The following is a 13,793-nucleotide window of genomic DNA, read 5'->3' as shown; positions in this document are numbered from 1 at the left end:
AACCGCATTTCATACTCCAGTGCGACTTATATATGTTTTTTTCTTCTCTATTATATATTTTTTTGGCTGGTGCGACTTATACTCCGGGGGAAAAAATTCAGTACTCAGTTAATTAGATTTCACTAGAGACAGGGATTATGTTTAAATGTTCAACAGAATCTGATCATTTCTGGACTTAGATGATTGAAATTCCGTGTAAACAGTTCCGTCAAGTTTCTTTCTGATGGTTCACACTTGTGTTGACTAAACTCCTGTGGCAAAGACAAACACCAACGAGAAAATGTTAATGTCTAAGTCCATTGTACTTTGTCTTCCAAATACAACAGTTACTCTAAAGATCCAGATGATCCGTTTCCCCTTCAATTCAGTTTACTTTTGTAACGCCCAAAATCACAACATCCGCGGCCTCGGCGGGCGTCCCAGAGTTGTTGATTTACCAACAGAAAGTTAGAGAATCAAAGCCTGGAACAGCCATTGATCAATAAGATTAAACAGTCTTAACAGAAATGTAGTATGTGGATAACGGTCCATCCTATGTCCTTAGACCCTCCTGAAACAGAAAACCCAGTGGGGAAAGTAGAAACCCGGAGGCTGCAGATGGACCGGGCCATTTCATGATCGATCTCAATTCAATTTTCATTGGTGGTTGACCATTATTTTTAGTGATGATTTCATGAACATACAATGATACAGACATTTACCGATAATCTGTGACATTGAACACGAATAATATTCAAATGTCTTCCTCCAAAGCCTGACCTCTGCCTAAATCCACATGTTTTTAACTGACAGAGGATTCAAAAACTCCTCCTAAATAACTGACGATTCCACATGACTCACACACATGATCGGCCTAACTGCCCGGCCCAATCCAGGACAGACACGCCTCCATTTGCAGAGACTGTGGAGCCAGAACTCAGGAGGATCATCTGATTATCCCAGTAGTTATCTGATGTAAATGTACCCACATGCATGAAAACAAAGACCATTACTTGCAAAATGCTAATATATTGAACGCATATAAACCTATTGGGCGTGGTTTCAGATATGCAAATACTTACCGTATTTTTCGGACTATAAGTCGCATTATTACGTTTCATAGTTTGGCCGGGGAGCGACTTATACTCTGTTATTTTCACACTGACAACCACAAGAGGGCGCTCTAGGCTCTAGAGCGACGCAGAAGAAGAACCTGCACTTCCTCTTCCTCTGGAGTTTGTGGAGTTGTTTAGAAGTGACACAGAGGAAGAAGAATTCAGTGGATTTAGTGATTTGGGGTAAAACTGATGCTTTGGTAAACTTGTTAGCATGTTCTTTATGCTATAGTTATCTGAATAACTGTTCATATGTTACGTTAACATACCAGACACTTACCACAGTTCTGTCTGTGCCTCATGTAGCTGAAGGTGTTAGCGTTAGCATACGTCATGTAGCTCAAGGTGTTAGCGTTAGCATACGTCATGTAGCTGAAGGTGTTAGCGTTAGCATACGTACACCTATTCACCATGTTCTCTCATCTGTTATTATCTTCATTTGCATTTCAAGATGAAATGTCTGTTCTTGGTCTTAGATTGGATCAAATTTCCCCAAAATGTGACTTATACTCCAGTGCGACTTATAAATGTTTCTTCTCTATTATGCATTTTTTTGCAACTTATACTCCGGAAAATACGGTAGTTAGTGATTGTAAAGGCAATAACAAACTACATTTACTGGAAAAGGAGCAGAAACATTGGCGGTGATGAGTTCAGTCAGCGCTGTAATGGCCCTGCAGAGCTCTGTGAGCGATAATGCGTTTGTCAGAGTGAATCTGACAGGCTTTTACTTTTATAGCCGGAGGAAGAGGAACTAGAAGCGCATTGATCCCATAATGTGGTCAGCATCGATAACGCCGGACGTCCGCGGTCTGTCACGGCGTTATCGGTCACAGTATGTACCTTTGCGGCGCTGATCTGCTCCTTCCTGAAGCGCTCCAAAGGCATGATCAGCACGTCGTTTGCGTTTTCGATCTGCAAAGAAGAAACGCCGTCAGACACAAGCAGCGTTTAGGCATTTCAAGTAAAGCTGCGCCGCTGATCAAACTATCAATCTCAAAACTCGAATAAGACGTTTGGAGGGGGATATTTTTTACTCTTTCACAACAAAAACGGACGCTATTTTATTTAAATGACAAAAAATTAACATAACAATACAGTCGCAAAACAAAAATATTCCACCTTCACCACATATTTACACACAAAAAAGACATCTAAAAAAAAAACGAACTAAATAACATTGATACATCATAAATCAGTAGAAAAAATATAAAAACATTTAAAAAACGAAGCTATTTTTGCAATTGATGGTAGAAACAGTTCTTAAAGTAAACATTTTAGTGCTTCTGATTCTCTGACTATTAACATGCTCTGCTTTTCATGTCGAGTCACGTTGATTTAATCAAATATCTTTTAAAGACATTAAACAACCTAAAACAAATATGTCAGCTTAGGGGGAAAAAATAACGCAAAAAAATGTCAAAAAGACTTCACCGATTTCTACAGAATCAACGAACGAAGCACCAAACTCTTAATCTGAGGTGAGAGACGTTTGATTTTGTTCAAAACGACAGAAGATAAACCTCTGTCACAGAAATAAACAGACCTGATTGCACAGTTCTGTCTGAGTTTGGCTGGCGGCGTGACAGAGAAAGCGGTGACCAGACTCGCCGTCCGTAAAGTGTTGGAGAAGCGTGTGTTCTGGATCGCAGGCAGGCGCAATCCCTCATTCGTTCACTGCTAAACCCATTTTGTCCATGAATTATTCACGACTCCAAAAAAATGCACTCGAGTACGATCTTTGACAATATTGACTCCGCTTGTACCCATCCACATTCTCCAATATTCAATTCTCACCATGCGCGTCCGCTCGTCCTCCAGGTTCTGAAGCACGGCAGCGAACTCCTGAAGGGAATTGGCTAAAAGAGACAAACCAAAAAACAAAACGTCAAATTATAACGGTTGAATGCCAAGGCAATTACTGTACGACTGTTGCCTGACTCGCCAGCCCCGCCCACACTCTGTTCGAATGCGTGAGGGTCTGGAATCCGAGTCAAAGCCAATGAAGTCGTCGGTCATCAGTTTACCGATCCAATCCCAGGCGGAGGTTTTAACGCGTCACACTGAGATACGGAAGTTGCTTTTCACCCCCGTTCCAAAACATTCAAGATGGCGGACCCGGCTCGTGACCCGGCCCGTGACCCGGCTTCTGACCCGGCTCCTGACCCGGCTCCTGACCCAGTGTTTACTTCTCCTCTCGATTTGGTTTGAACAATCAGGAAAGTCCGCTCTACTCGCCGTGATGAACGTGCGTTAGATGCGGTTATACGAAGGGCGTCATCGCGATTCAGGAGACATTTTCTGCGTTCGGGGACGGATAACGCGGAACACGCCTTGTTGACATGGGCTACGTAATATCCGGTTAAGCGTGTCGCGTTTTTTGCGTCACTTCTGGGTTTATGTGATTGGTTCTGTCTCCGCTCTCTAAACTCCGCCCTCGAAATTGAACCCCAGATCCACACACAGTTTTGATAAGTAGTCTGTCAAAGCGTGTTGGGAATGGCTGGTCAGGCAAGTACGACTGTAATGACCTTATATTTATACTTTGAGGTAGATATGTACGTTGGTATCTAAACTGACTCATCCTTTAATGCACTGGCGAACATTTATGTATCCAGTATTAGGCCAGCGCTTTACTCAAGTACTAAAATTCATTATTTAAGTAGTGTCGAATGGTCAAACGATTACAGGTATTTCTATTGCACATTGAGACTTTTTAGATACATTTTAACTGAATAAAGGGTGAAATATGATGACTGAAAGCTGAAAGAATTGTCAATAAAGTGTCTTATTAATGAAAAACAGGAATAGTTTTTTGAGACTTTGATTTAATAATGAGTTTGCAAAAGTCCGGATCACAATTACGACTATTTTGAATTGATTTACATGTTACCAGCTGCTTTCAAAGTTCAGATCGACTTTCTTGTCTGTGCTTAATCCACACTAAAACTGCTGTGAAGTATACGGTGTATGAAGTATATGGTGTATGAAGTATATGGTGTATGAAGTATATGGTGTATGAAGTATATGGTGTATGAAGTATATGGTGTATGAAGTATACGGTGTATCAAGTATACGGTGTATGAAGTATATGGTGTATGAAGTATATGGTAAATGAAGTATATGGTGTATGAAGTATATGGTATATGAAGTATATGGTGTATGAAGTATATGGTGTGTGAAGTATACGGTATATGAAGTATATGGTGTATGATGTATATGGTGTATGAAGTATATGGTATATGAAGTATATGGTGTATGAAGTATACGGTGTGTGAAGTATACGGTGTGTGAAGTATATGGTGTATGAAGTATATGGTGTATGAAGTATACGGTGTATGAAGTATACGGTGTATGAAGTATACGGTGTATCAAGTATACGGTGTATGAAGTATATGGTGTATGAAGTATATGGTACATGAAGTATATGGTGTATGAAGTATATGGTATATGAAGTATATGGTGTATGAAGTATATGGTGTGTGAAGTATACGGTGTGTGAAGTATATGGTGTATGAAGTATATGGTGTATGATGTATATGGTGTATGATGTATATGGTGTATGAAGTATACGGTGTATGAAGTATACGGTGTATGAAGTATACGGTGTATGAAGTATGAAGTATATGGTGTATGAAGTATATGGTGTATGAAGTATATGGTATATGAAGTATACGGTGTATGAAGTATGAAGTATATGGTGTATGAAGTATACGGTGTGTGAAGTATACGGTGTATGAAGTATGAAGTATATGGTGTATGAAGTATATGGTGTATGAAGTATATGGTATATGAAGTATACGGTGTATGAAGTATACAGTGTATGAAGTATGAAGTATACGGTGTATGAAGTATATGGTATATGAAGTATACGGTGTATGAAGTATACAGTGTATGAAGTATGAAGTATACGGTGTATGAAGTATATGGTATATGAAGTATACGGTGTATGAAGTATACAGTGTATAAAGTATGAAGTATACGGTGTATGAAGTATACGGTGTATGAAGTATATGGTGTATGAAGTATACGGTATATGAAGTATACGGTGTATGAAGTATACGTATATGAAGTATACGGTGTATGAAGTATATGGTATATGAAGTATACGGTGTATGAAGTATATGGTGTATGAAGTATATGGTGTATGAAGTATATGGTGTATGAAGTATACGGTATATGAAGTATATGGTGTATGAAGTATACGGTATATGAAGTATACGGTGTATGAAGTATACGGTATATGAAGTATACGGTGTATGAAGTATACGGTGTATTAAGTATACGGTATATGAAGTATACGGTGTATGAAGTATACGGTGTATTAAGTATACGGTATATGAAGTATATGGTATATGAAGTATACGGTATATGAAGTATACGGTGTATGAAGTATACGGTGTATGAAGTATATGGTGTATGAAGTATACGGTGTATGAAGTATACGGTATATGAAGTATACGGTGTATGAAGTATATGGTATATGAAGTATGTGGTGTATGAAGTATACGGTGTATGAAGTATATGGTGTATGAAGTATACGGTGTATGAAGTATACGGTGTATTAAGTATACGGTGTATTAAGTATACGGTATATGAAGTATACGGTGTATTAAGTATACGGTGTATTAAGTATACGGTATATGAAGTATACGGTGTATTAAGTATACGGTGTATGAAGTATGAAGTATACGGTGTATGAAGTATATGGTATATGAAGTATACGGTGTATGAAGTATACAGTGTATGAAGTATGAAGTATACGGTGTATGAAGTATATGGTATATGAAGTATACGGTGTATGAAGTATACAGTGTATGAAGTATGAAGTATACGGTGTATGAAGTATATGGTATATGAAGTATACGGTGTATGAAGTATACAGTGTATAAAGTATGAAGTATACGGTGTATGAAGTATACGGTGTATGAAGTATATGGTGTATGAAGTATACGGTATATGAAGTATACGGTGTATGAAGTATACGTATATGAAGTATACGGTGTATGAAGTATATGGTATATGAAGTATACGGTGTATGAAGTATATGGTGTATGAAGTATACGGTGTATGAAGTATATGGTGTATGAAGTATACGGTATATGAAGTATATGGTGTATGAAGTATACGGTATATGAAGTATACGGTGTATGAAGTATACGGTATATGAAGTATACGGTGTATGAAGTATACGGTGTATTAAGTATACGGTATATGAAGTATACGGTGTATGAAGTATACGGTGTATTAAGTATACGGTATATGAAGTATATGGTATATGAAGTATACGGTATATGAAGTATACGGTGTATGAAGTATACGGTGTATGAAGTATATGGTGTATGAAGTATACGGTGTATGAAGTATACGGTATATGAAGTATACGGTGTATGAAGTATATGGTATATGAAGTATGTGGTGTATGAAGTATACGGTGTATGAAGTATATGGTGTATGAAGTATACGGTGTATGAAGTATACGGTGTATTAAGTATACGGTGTATTAAGTATACGGTATATGAAGTATACGGTGTATTAAGTATACGGTGTATTAAGTATACGGTATATGAAGTATACGGTGTATGAAGTATACGGTGTATAAAGTATACGGTATATGAAGTATACGGTGTATTAAGTATACGGTGTATTAAGTATACGGTATATGAAGTATATGGTGTATGAAGTATATGGTGTATGAAGTATACGGTGTATGAAGTATATGGTGTATGAAGTATATGGTGTATGAAGTATATAGTATATGAAGTATATAGTATATGAAGTATATAGTATATGAAGTATATAGTGTATGAGGTATATAGTGTATGAAGTATATAGTATATGAAGTATATAGTATATGAAGTATATAGTATATGAAGTATATAGTGTATGAAGTATATAGTATATGAAGTATATAGTATATGAAGTATATAGTATATGAAGTATATAGTGTATGAAGTATATAGTGTATGAAGTATATAGTATATGAAGTATATAGTATATGAAGTATATAGTGTATGAAGTATATAGTATATGAAGTATATAGTGTATGAAGTATATAGTGTATGAAGTATATAGTATATGAAGTATATAGTATATGAAGTATATAGTGTATGAAGTATATAGTGTATGAAGTATATAGTATATGAAGTATATAGTATATGAAGTATATAGTATATGAAGTATATAGTGTATGAAGTATATAGTGTATGAAGTATATAGTATATGAAGTATATAGTATATGAAGTATATAGTGTATGAAGTATATAGTATATGAAGTATATAGTGTATGAAGTATATAGTGTATGAAGTATACGGTATATGAAGTATACGGTGTATTAAGTATACGGTGTATTAAGTATACGGTATATGAAGTATATGGTGTATGAAGTATATGGTGTATGAAGTATACGGTGTATGAAGTATATGGTGTATGAAGTATATGGTGTATGAAGTATATAGTATATGAAGTATATAGTATATGAAGTATATAGTATATGAAGTATATAGTGTATGAGGTATATAGTGTATGAAGTATATAGTATATGAAGTATATAGTATATGAAGTATATAGTGTATGAAGTATATAGTATATGAAGTATATAGTATATGAAGTATATAGTATATGAAGTATATAGTGTATGAAGTATATAGTGTATGAAGTATATAGTATATGAAGTATATAGTATATGAAGTATATAGTGTATGAAGTATATAGTATATGAAGTATATAGTGTATGAAGTATATAGTGTATGAAGTATATAGTATATGAAGTATATAGTATATGAAGTATATAGTGTATGAAGTATATAGTGTATGAAGTATATAGTATATGAAGTATATAGTATATGAAGTATATAGTATATGAAGTATATAGTGTATGAAGTATATAGTGTATGAAGTATATAGTATATGAAGTATATAGTATATGAAGTATATAGTGTATGAAGTATATAGTATATGAAGTATATAGTGTATGAAGTATATAGTGTATGAAGTATATAGTGTGTAGGTGGCATGGACACTGTGTCTATGAATAGCCTACAACAACAGAGGGTTCTGGAGTCCAGCAGAGACAAGCTGTTCAGGACAGATATCTGGGACTGGGAGGGTTCAGGGGAGAGAAAAGGAGGCGCAGAAGATGGATCTACTTGACCTACATCACAAGGAGATATGGAGGAGGAGGAAAGGAATGTGTTGGACATGACTCTGAACTTTTCAATCTGTAAATGTTTTCAATAGTTTAAGGTTAAAGTTGTTTGATGGCACAAACCACGTCAAATGTTGCGAGACCTCGAAAGCACGAAAAAGACCCATTTCTATTGGTCTCAAAAGGAACTTGTGTCTTAAAAGAGTTTTCAACTATTTCTATGGCTGCAAAAGTGTTTTTTGTTGGTGGTTTGGAAATATTACAATATAATATACAATCAAAAATATAATGAAAAAATCAATGGATGGAGGAGAAATCATTGTGTAATCAATTATCAAAGTACAAGATCATGTTCTAACACTGAGCTGAACCATTAGTGTGAAAATACTGTGTGAATCAGTAGCTTATGTAAATATTAGAGCTGTAAATCTCTAGCAGATAAATCACACTTTTGATTACCTATGATTAACTATGATTACCGTAATCGCACAGTGCACTTTTTGTAACTTTAATCTTTAAATGTAGCATAAAAGTCATAATTTAAGTATTTCGTTATAACGTATTTATTTCACTCATCTAAATAGATAAGCTTATTTAAAAGCCTTATTGGTTGTATTTTAAGTCTATTTCCTAATATTAAAGCTTTGGGTTGTGAATGTAATGACCAAACCACAGGCTCAGTGGGGTTTAAGACCCTTCATTGCCGCTTGCGGGTGTAATTGGCCAATGGTCGCCTGGCGTTTACCAGTGTCCTGCACTGGTTTGGTTCAACTCGAGATCTCTGCGGCGTCTTCGGTTTGTTCTGCGACATCGAGCGAAGCCAAACCGCTCTCACTTGTGATTTCATTTTATTTTATTAAAGGTGAACGTCGTTACAACTGCGCAGCCAGACCACGCTAACGGCCCCGACTATCAAGAGTTAAGAAGTACAGCGCAATAGTCTGACATTTTAAGCGTCTCAAATGCAATAAAGATGACTAAAACATCTATAAATCCCTCTAAATACAACGTCTATAATCTCTTAAACATAGATTGGGATTAATATGTCTCGAACGATAATCCGGTTGAAAGCTAAACATCCACTAACACTAATAATAGACTCGCAGTGACTACAATCCCTTAAAATAGAAGACATCTTGGCCATAAATATCCCAGTGTTTCCTGCTGATGACTTTGTTCTCTTTGCGTGTAGCGTTACCTATGCACATCTCGTCGTCTGTCTCTGCGTCGCCGATGCACTGAAACTTAAACTCGTTCAGGGAGTCAGCAAATTTCCTCTTGGCCGTGGACAAACCTGGAAGACACAGAGGAAAAATACCATGAGCGTTAAAGGATCGGGCTGAGCGAATCTGCCAAAACATTCAACACATTTAGGAAGATGTTTTTCCACATTTTTTGAAGTTTTCACCTTTGCACATTGATCCAAGACGGTAGTGAGAAGAAAAACCACAAGACGTTCCCAGTAGCGGTGTCAAAATACTAACTTTTCAAACTCAATTTTGATCCTGAGCGAAAAGGCTTAATATTCCAGGCTGGTTTTGATAACACAGTACAATACGGCAATGTACAATATAAACTATCATTTCAGTTCAAACTTAAACTAAACTATTCAAAAACTAAAGTGTACATTCCTTAAATTACTAGTAAATAAAAATTGAAACAAAATCAAGACCAATCTCATGGGGGTTTAATCTTTTTTTGTTTGTTTTTCCATTTAAAAGACAAATTATGCGTTATTTGTATTATTGGCCTCTTAACTACCTTTACTTTGGCATCTCATGTTTTAGAACATTTTTATTTTCTATAACAAGCAAAACTACATTTATCAATGCCAAAGAAAGTACAATTACAACTTTAAAAGCCCAAAGTGCTGTACACATTTAAATCAAGGTAAAAAGCCCAGAAAGGTCCATTTTGCCTAATATTGTCCTTTTATATGTTGTTGTCAGCGTTTGGTATTTACGCCATACTGTATATGAATTTGTTGCAATATCGAAACTAGATAGACAGATAAAGGTCAAGCACGTTTAACATAGTTTCATTGTCACTAGTTCCCCGGTGCTGCTAGTGACGATAAAGGCATTTCTGTGTGAGAGTATGTGGGCAAAAAGAAACAAGTCTCCCCTTAAACTTTAGCCATGTTAACTTATTTAAAAGGTAACAGGGTGAAAGGGACGACTCTTAAATAAAAGATGAGGCGCTAAAAGCTCCTATGAGACAGACTTTTGGCCTCAAAACACTGCGTTTGCTGTTGCAGGCCTCAAAAAGGGTCGACATAAAAGGTTTACGGGGCAAGAGAAAAGACTTAACCGCAGTAAAAGAAGCACTTCAGTTCATTCCAAAAGATACGGCCCATGCAACATATTTTTGCGATGATTGTGTTATTTCAAAGTGCAGTAATGGGCTACATTCTTTCATAGTACTCTTCACAGTATCACAATATAGCATTTTTCTTTTGACAGACTCAAACGAACTGAACGTCGTGTTAAATGTGTGCCTGTCGTCTCTCTGTGTGTTGTAGTGTGTTCTTTTTGTACTCGTGCCGTATAATATTCTCTCAAACACTCGCATATACAGCATGTTTCGCCACTCATCCAAGCAGCTTCTTCACTTCCACTGACCAGGTACAGTCACTGCAACTTTAGAACTGTGTATCTGGGTCTCACGTCTCCTTCCATGGACACAACACATGGATACTTTTGATGACATCATAATTGACATTCGCAAGTGGGTTTGTTTGTTCTCTCTCCGCGTCCTGATCTTTGTTTTGTGTGTTTTCGTGGTATATATCTGTCTAAAGGAGGCGCCGATGTCATTGAAACATACTGTATTTTTCATAAAAGATTATCTGTCAATCGAACGATAAGCCGCGAACCGTCACCAACTGGGCTAAACGTCTTGCTCATGGACACAGGAGCTCTGCGGACAACTACCATATATTTTCCGGACTATAAGTCGCATAGTTTGGCCAGGGTGCGATATTATTCGTTATTTTCACACTGACAACCACAAGAGGGCGCTCTCGGCTCTAAGCGACGCAGAAGAAGAATCTGCACTTCCTCTACCTCTGGAGTTTGTGGAGTTGTTTAGAAGTGACACAGAGGAAGAAGAATTCAGTGGATTTAGTGATTTGGGGTAAAACTGATGCTTTGCTAAACGTGTTAGCATGTTCTTTATGCTATAGTTATCTGAATAACTGTTCATATGTTACGTTAACATACCAGACACTTACCACAGTTCTGTCTGTGCCTCATGTAGCTGAAGGTGTTAGCGTTAGCATACGTCATGTAGCTGAAGGTGTTAGCGTTAGCATACGTCATGTAGCTGAAGGTGTTAGCGTTAGCATACGTCATGTAGCTGAAGGTGTTAGCGTTAGCATACGTCATGTAGCTGAAGGTGTTAGCGTTAGCATACGTCATGTAGCTGAAGGTGTTAGCGTTAGCATACGTACACCTATTCACCATGTTATCTAATGTCTGTTCTTGCCTGTTCTTTTATCAAATACATTTCCCGCCAAAAATGGGACTTTTTCTCCGGAGCGACTAATAATCCAGAAAATACGATACGTCAGGTCAAATTTGGAAGAAAAGGGGGTAGACAACGGTCCGGTCAAAAACAGCCTGCTAAGCTCGCCGGCGCGGTCATGTGATGTTTCATGTCTTTTGGCAAACATCTCAAATAGATTCTGACAGGACGAGGGGGAAAACGAGGCGAGCAGATGCAGAGAAGAGCCTGGCGGACACACATGAAGCAGAGTCACGCAGAGGACGTGACTCTGAGCGCAGCAGACTAAAGCAGACGGCGAGAACTGGACACGTTTCTGCAAATGCGCCGCTCGACCGCGAGACTGCGCTTGCGTTTTCACCCGCGCTGGAGCCCGGTGTGGAAAGATGTGCGAGGGGCTGCCACTCAGAGAAACGATCGCACTTTCCCCTCGCCGAGTGTCAGAGGAGTGAGTCATGGAGGGTTCGAACGTGGAAAGAGTGAAGTATGATGGGAACAGACCACGGCCCCGAGTCACGGTGCGTTCAAGTTTGACAGAAATGCATTTAAGAGATGAGTCGTCTGTTTTAATCCCACAAGATTGGTGCAAAAAGCTTTGAGAATACATCGAGTCGGCAGAAACGTGGACGAGACCAGACGCGATCCTGCGACATGGACAAAAAGGAATATTACCATGTTTGTTTGCGTATCTGGATAGCATGTTCAGATTGTATTATGTTAACACAAACTAGCGCAATGTATTACAATTTTGATAACATAATGTGTTGGGTTTTTTTTTTTTTTTTTTTATGAGTACGATACGAAATGCTACAAAAGAGTCGTAAACCTTTAATTAAAAGGTTATAAAGGGATATTCCTGCAGTTTTGTGATTCATTTAACATCGCTCTGATAATAAACTTCAACTAATACATTTAAAAACACACACTTTCTGTTGGATAGTGCTTATATCGTCTGAATATAGTCATCATTTTACTCCTATTTGTCAATATTGCCCTTCCCCAGTTGGGACGTGTCTTTAAATGTATTATTTATTGTTTGCAGAAACAATTTAGATACTACTGCATTTTTTTTGATAATTTCACAATTTAGACCCTTATTTGGAAGTTTACAACATACATTTACTTTTTTCTTTTTCAATTCATGTTTAATCAGCTTTTTTTGTAGCATATTTTACAAAACGATGCACCTAATATTCATATTTTTCAATAGTCTCCCCCAACAACATATCTAAATTGTTTAAAATAGTTTGTCCCTGGCTCTTGCTTCTTCATGGTTCAACAAGATTACTTTTCAAATGTACAGATAATATAATTTACTCTAACAAGAAGATATTTAAGTCAGGTACATATGCCTAAAGTTGTTTTCCCTTTGAGAAATAAAAAGTCTGAATTATGTGTGTAATCGTTGACTCTAGAAAGAACAAAAGACATTCAAGTTCCAAAAAGGAAAAGGAATATTGTACGAATCAACCCATCAACTTCCCACTATCAAATTCCAGCAACAAGCACAACTTTAAACGATGCACAAAGTTCGCCGTCCAACGTTTTCCTCATTTGACCAATTACAACGTGAAATGTCTCAGCGTCCTGGAACTTCTCAGAGCGTCCGAAAACACATGTCCTTGAGTATGATGTCACCGCAGTGAAATCCGCCGTCGGCTCGAGTTATGGTCCACATTGTCAACGACGACCTCTTGGTTTGGATCCCGGCGACTTTCCATTGAAGATTAGCGCTGCCATCGCCGATTTACCGCTCTGCTCCAATAACTGACAGTGGCAGCGAAAGTTTTTGTCTCTGTGTGTTTTCTTTGCCTCTACATTTTCCATGACTTCAATAGTCCCGAAACATTACAGATAAAAAACGATCTTCAGCCTGGGTGGCCGCTCTGGGAATCGAGACCGAATGGTTTGGTTCTTGGCTAAATTGTGTGTGTTCAAGTCATCCTTTAGTTCTGATTTAGGCCTGGTTTTGGCCTATTTTTGATCTGGTTTTGGTCTGATTTTGGCCTGGTTTTGGCCCAGTTCTTGAGGCTGGTTTTGGCCCAGT

The 13,793-nt window shown here is 37.4% G+C and overlaps 1 protein-coding gene across 1 annotated transcript in view; it reads right to left on the bottom strand.

Moving 5' to 3' along the window:
• The window catches only part of LOC140360415 (rho GTPase-activating protein 26-like), an 87,502-nt gene extending 73,929 nt beyond the window's left edge, over positions 1–13,573 (bottom strand). Inside the window, exons 1-5 of the mRNA XM_072445624.1 lie at positions 13,438–13,573; positions 12,323–12,390; positions 9,441–9,591; positions 2,892–2,953; positions 1,938–2,009 (exon numbers count right to left, since the gene is read on the bottom strand). Coding sequence (XP_072301725.1) covers positions 1,938–2,009; positions 2,892–2,953; positions 9,441–9,591; positions 12,323–12,390; positions 13,438–13,573 — 489 coding nt within the window. The remainder of the gene's footprint in view (positions 1–1,937; positions 2,010–2,891; positions 2,954–9,440; positions 9,592–12,322; positions 12,391–13,437) is intronic.
• Between the last annotated feature and the right edge of the window lie 220 nt (positions 13,574–13,793).

Source organism: Eucyclogobius newberryi, unplaced genomic scaffold (genome assembly GCF_026437365.1).
Source record: "Eucyclogobius newberryi isolate DKJ021-1_F unplaced genomic scaffold, fEucNew1.0.hap1 SCAF_15, whole genome shotgun sequence".
Lineage (NCBI taxonomy): Eukaryota > Metazoa > Chordata > Actinopteri > Gobiiformes > Gobiidae > Eucyclogobius > Eucyclogobius newberryi.
The sequence above is the reverse complement of the archived record's forward strand: the minus strand, read 5'-3'. Positions and strand labels throughout refer to the sequence as shown.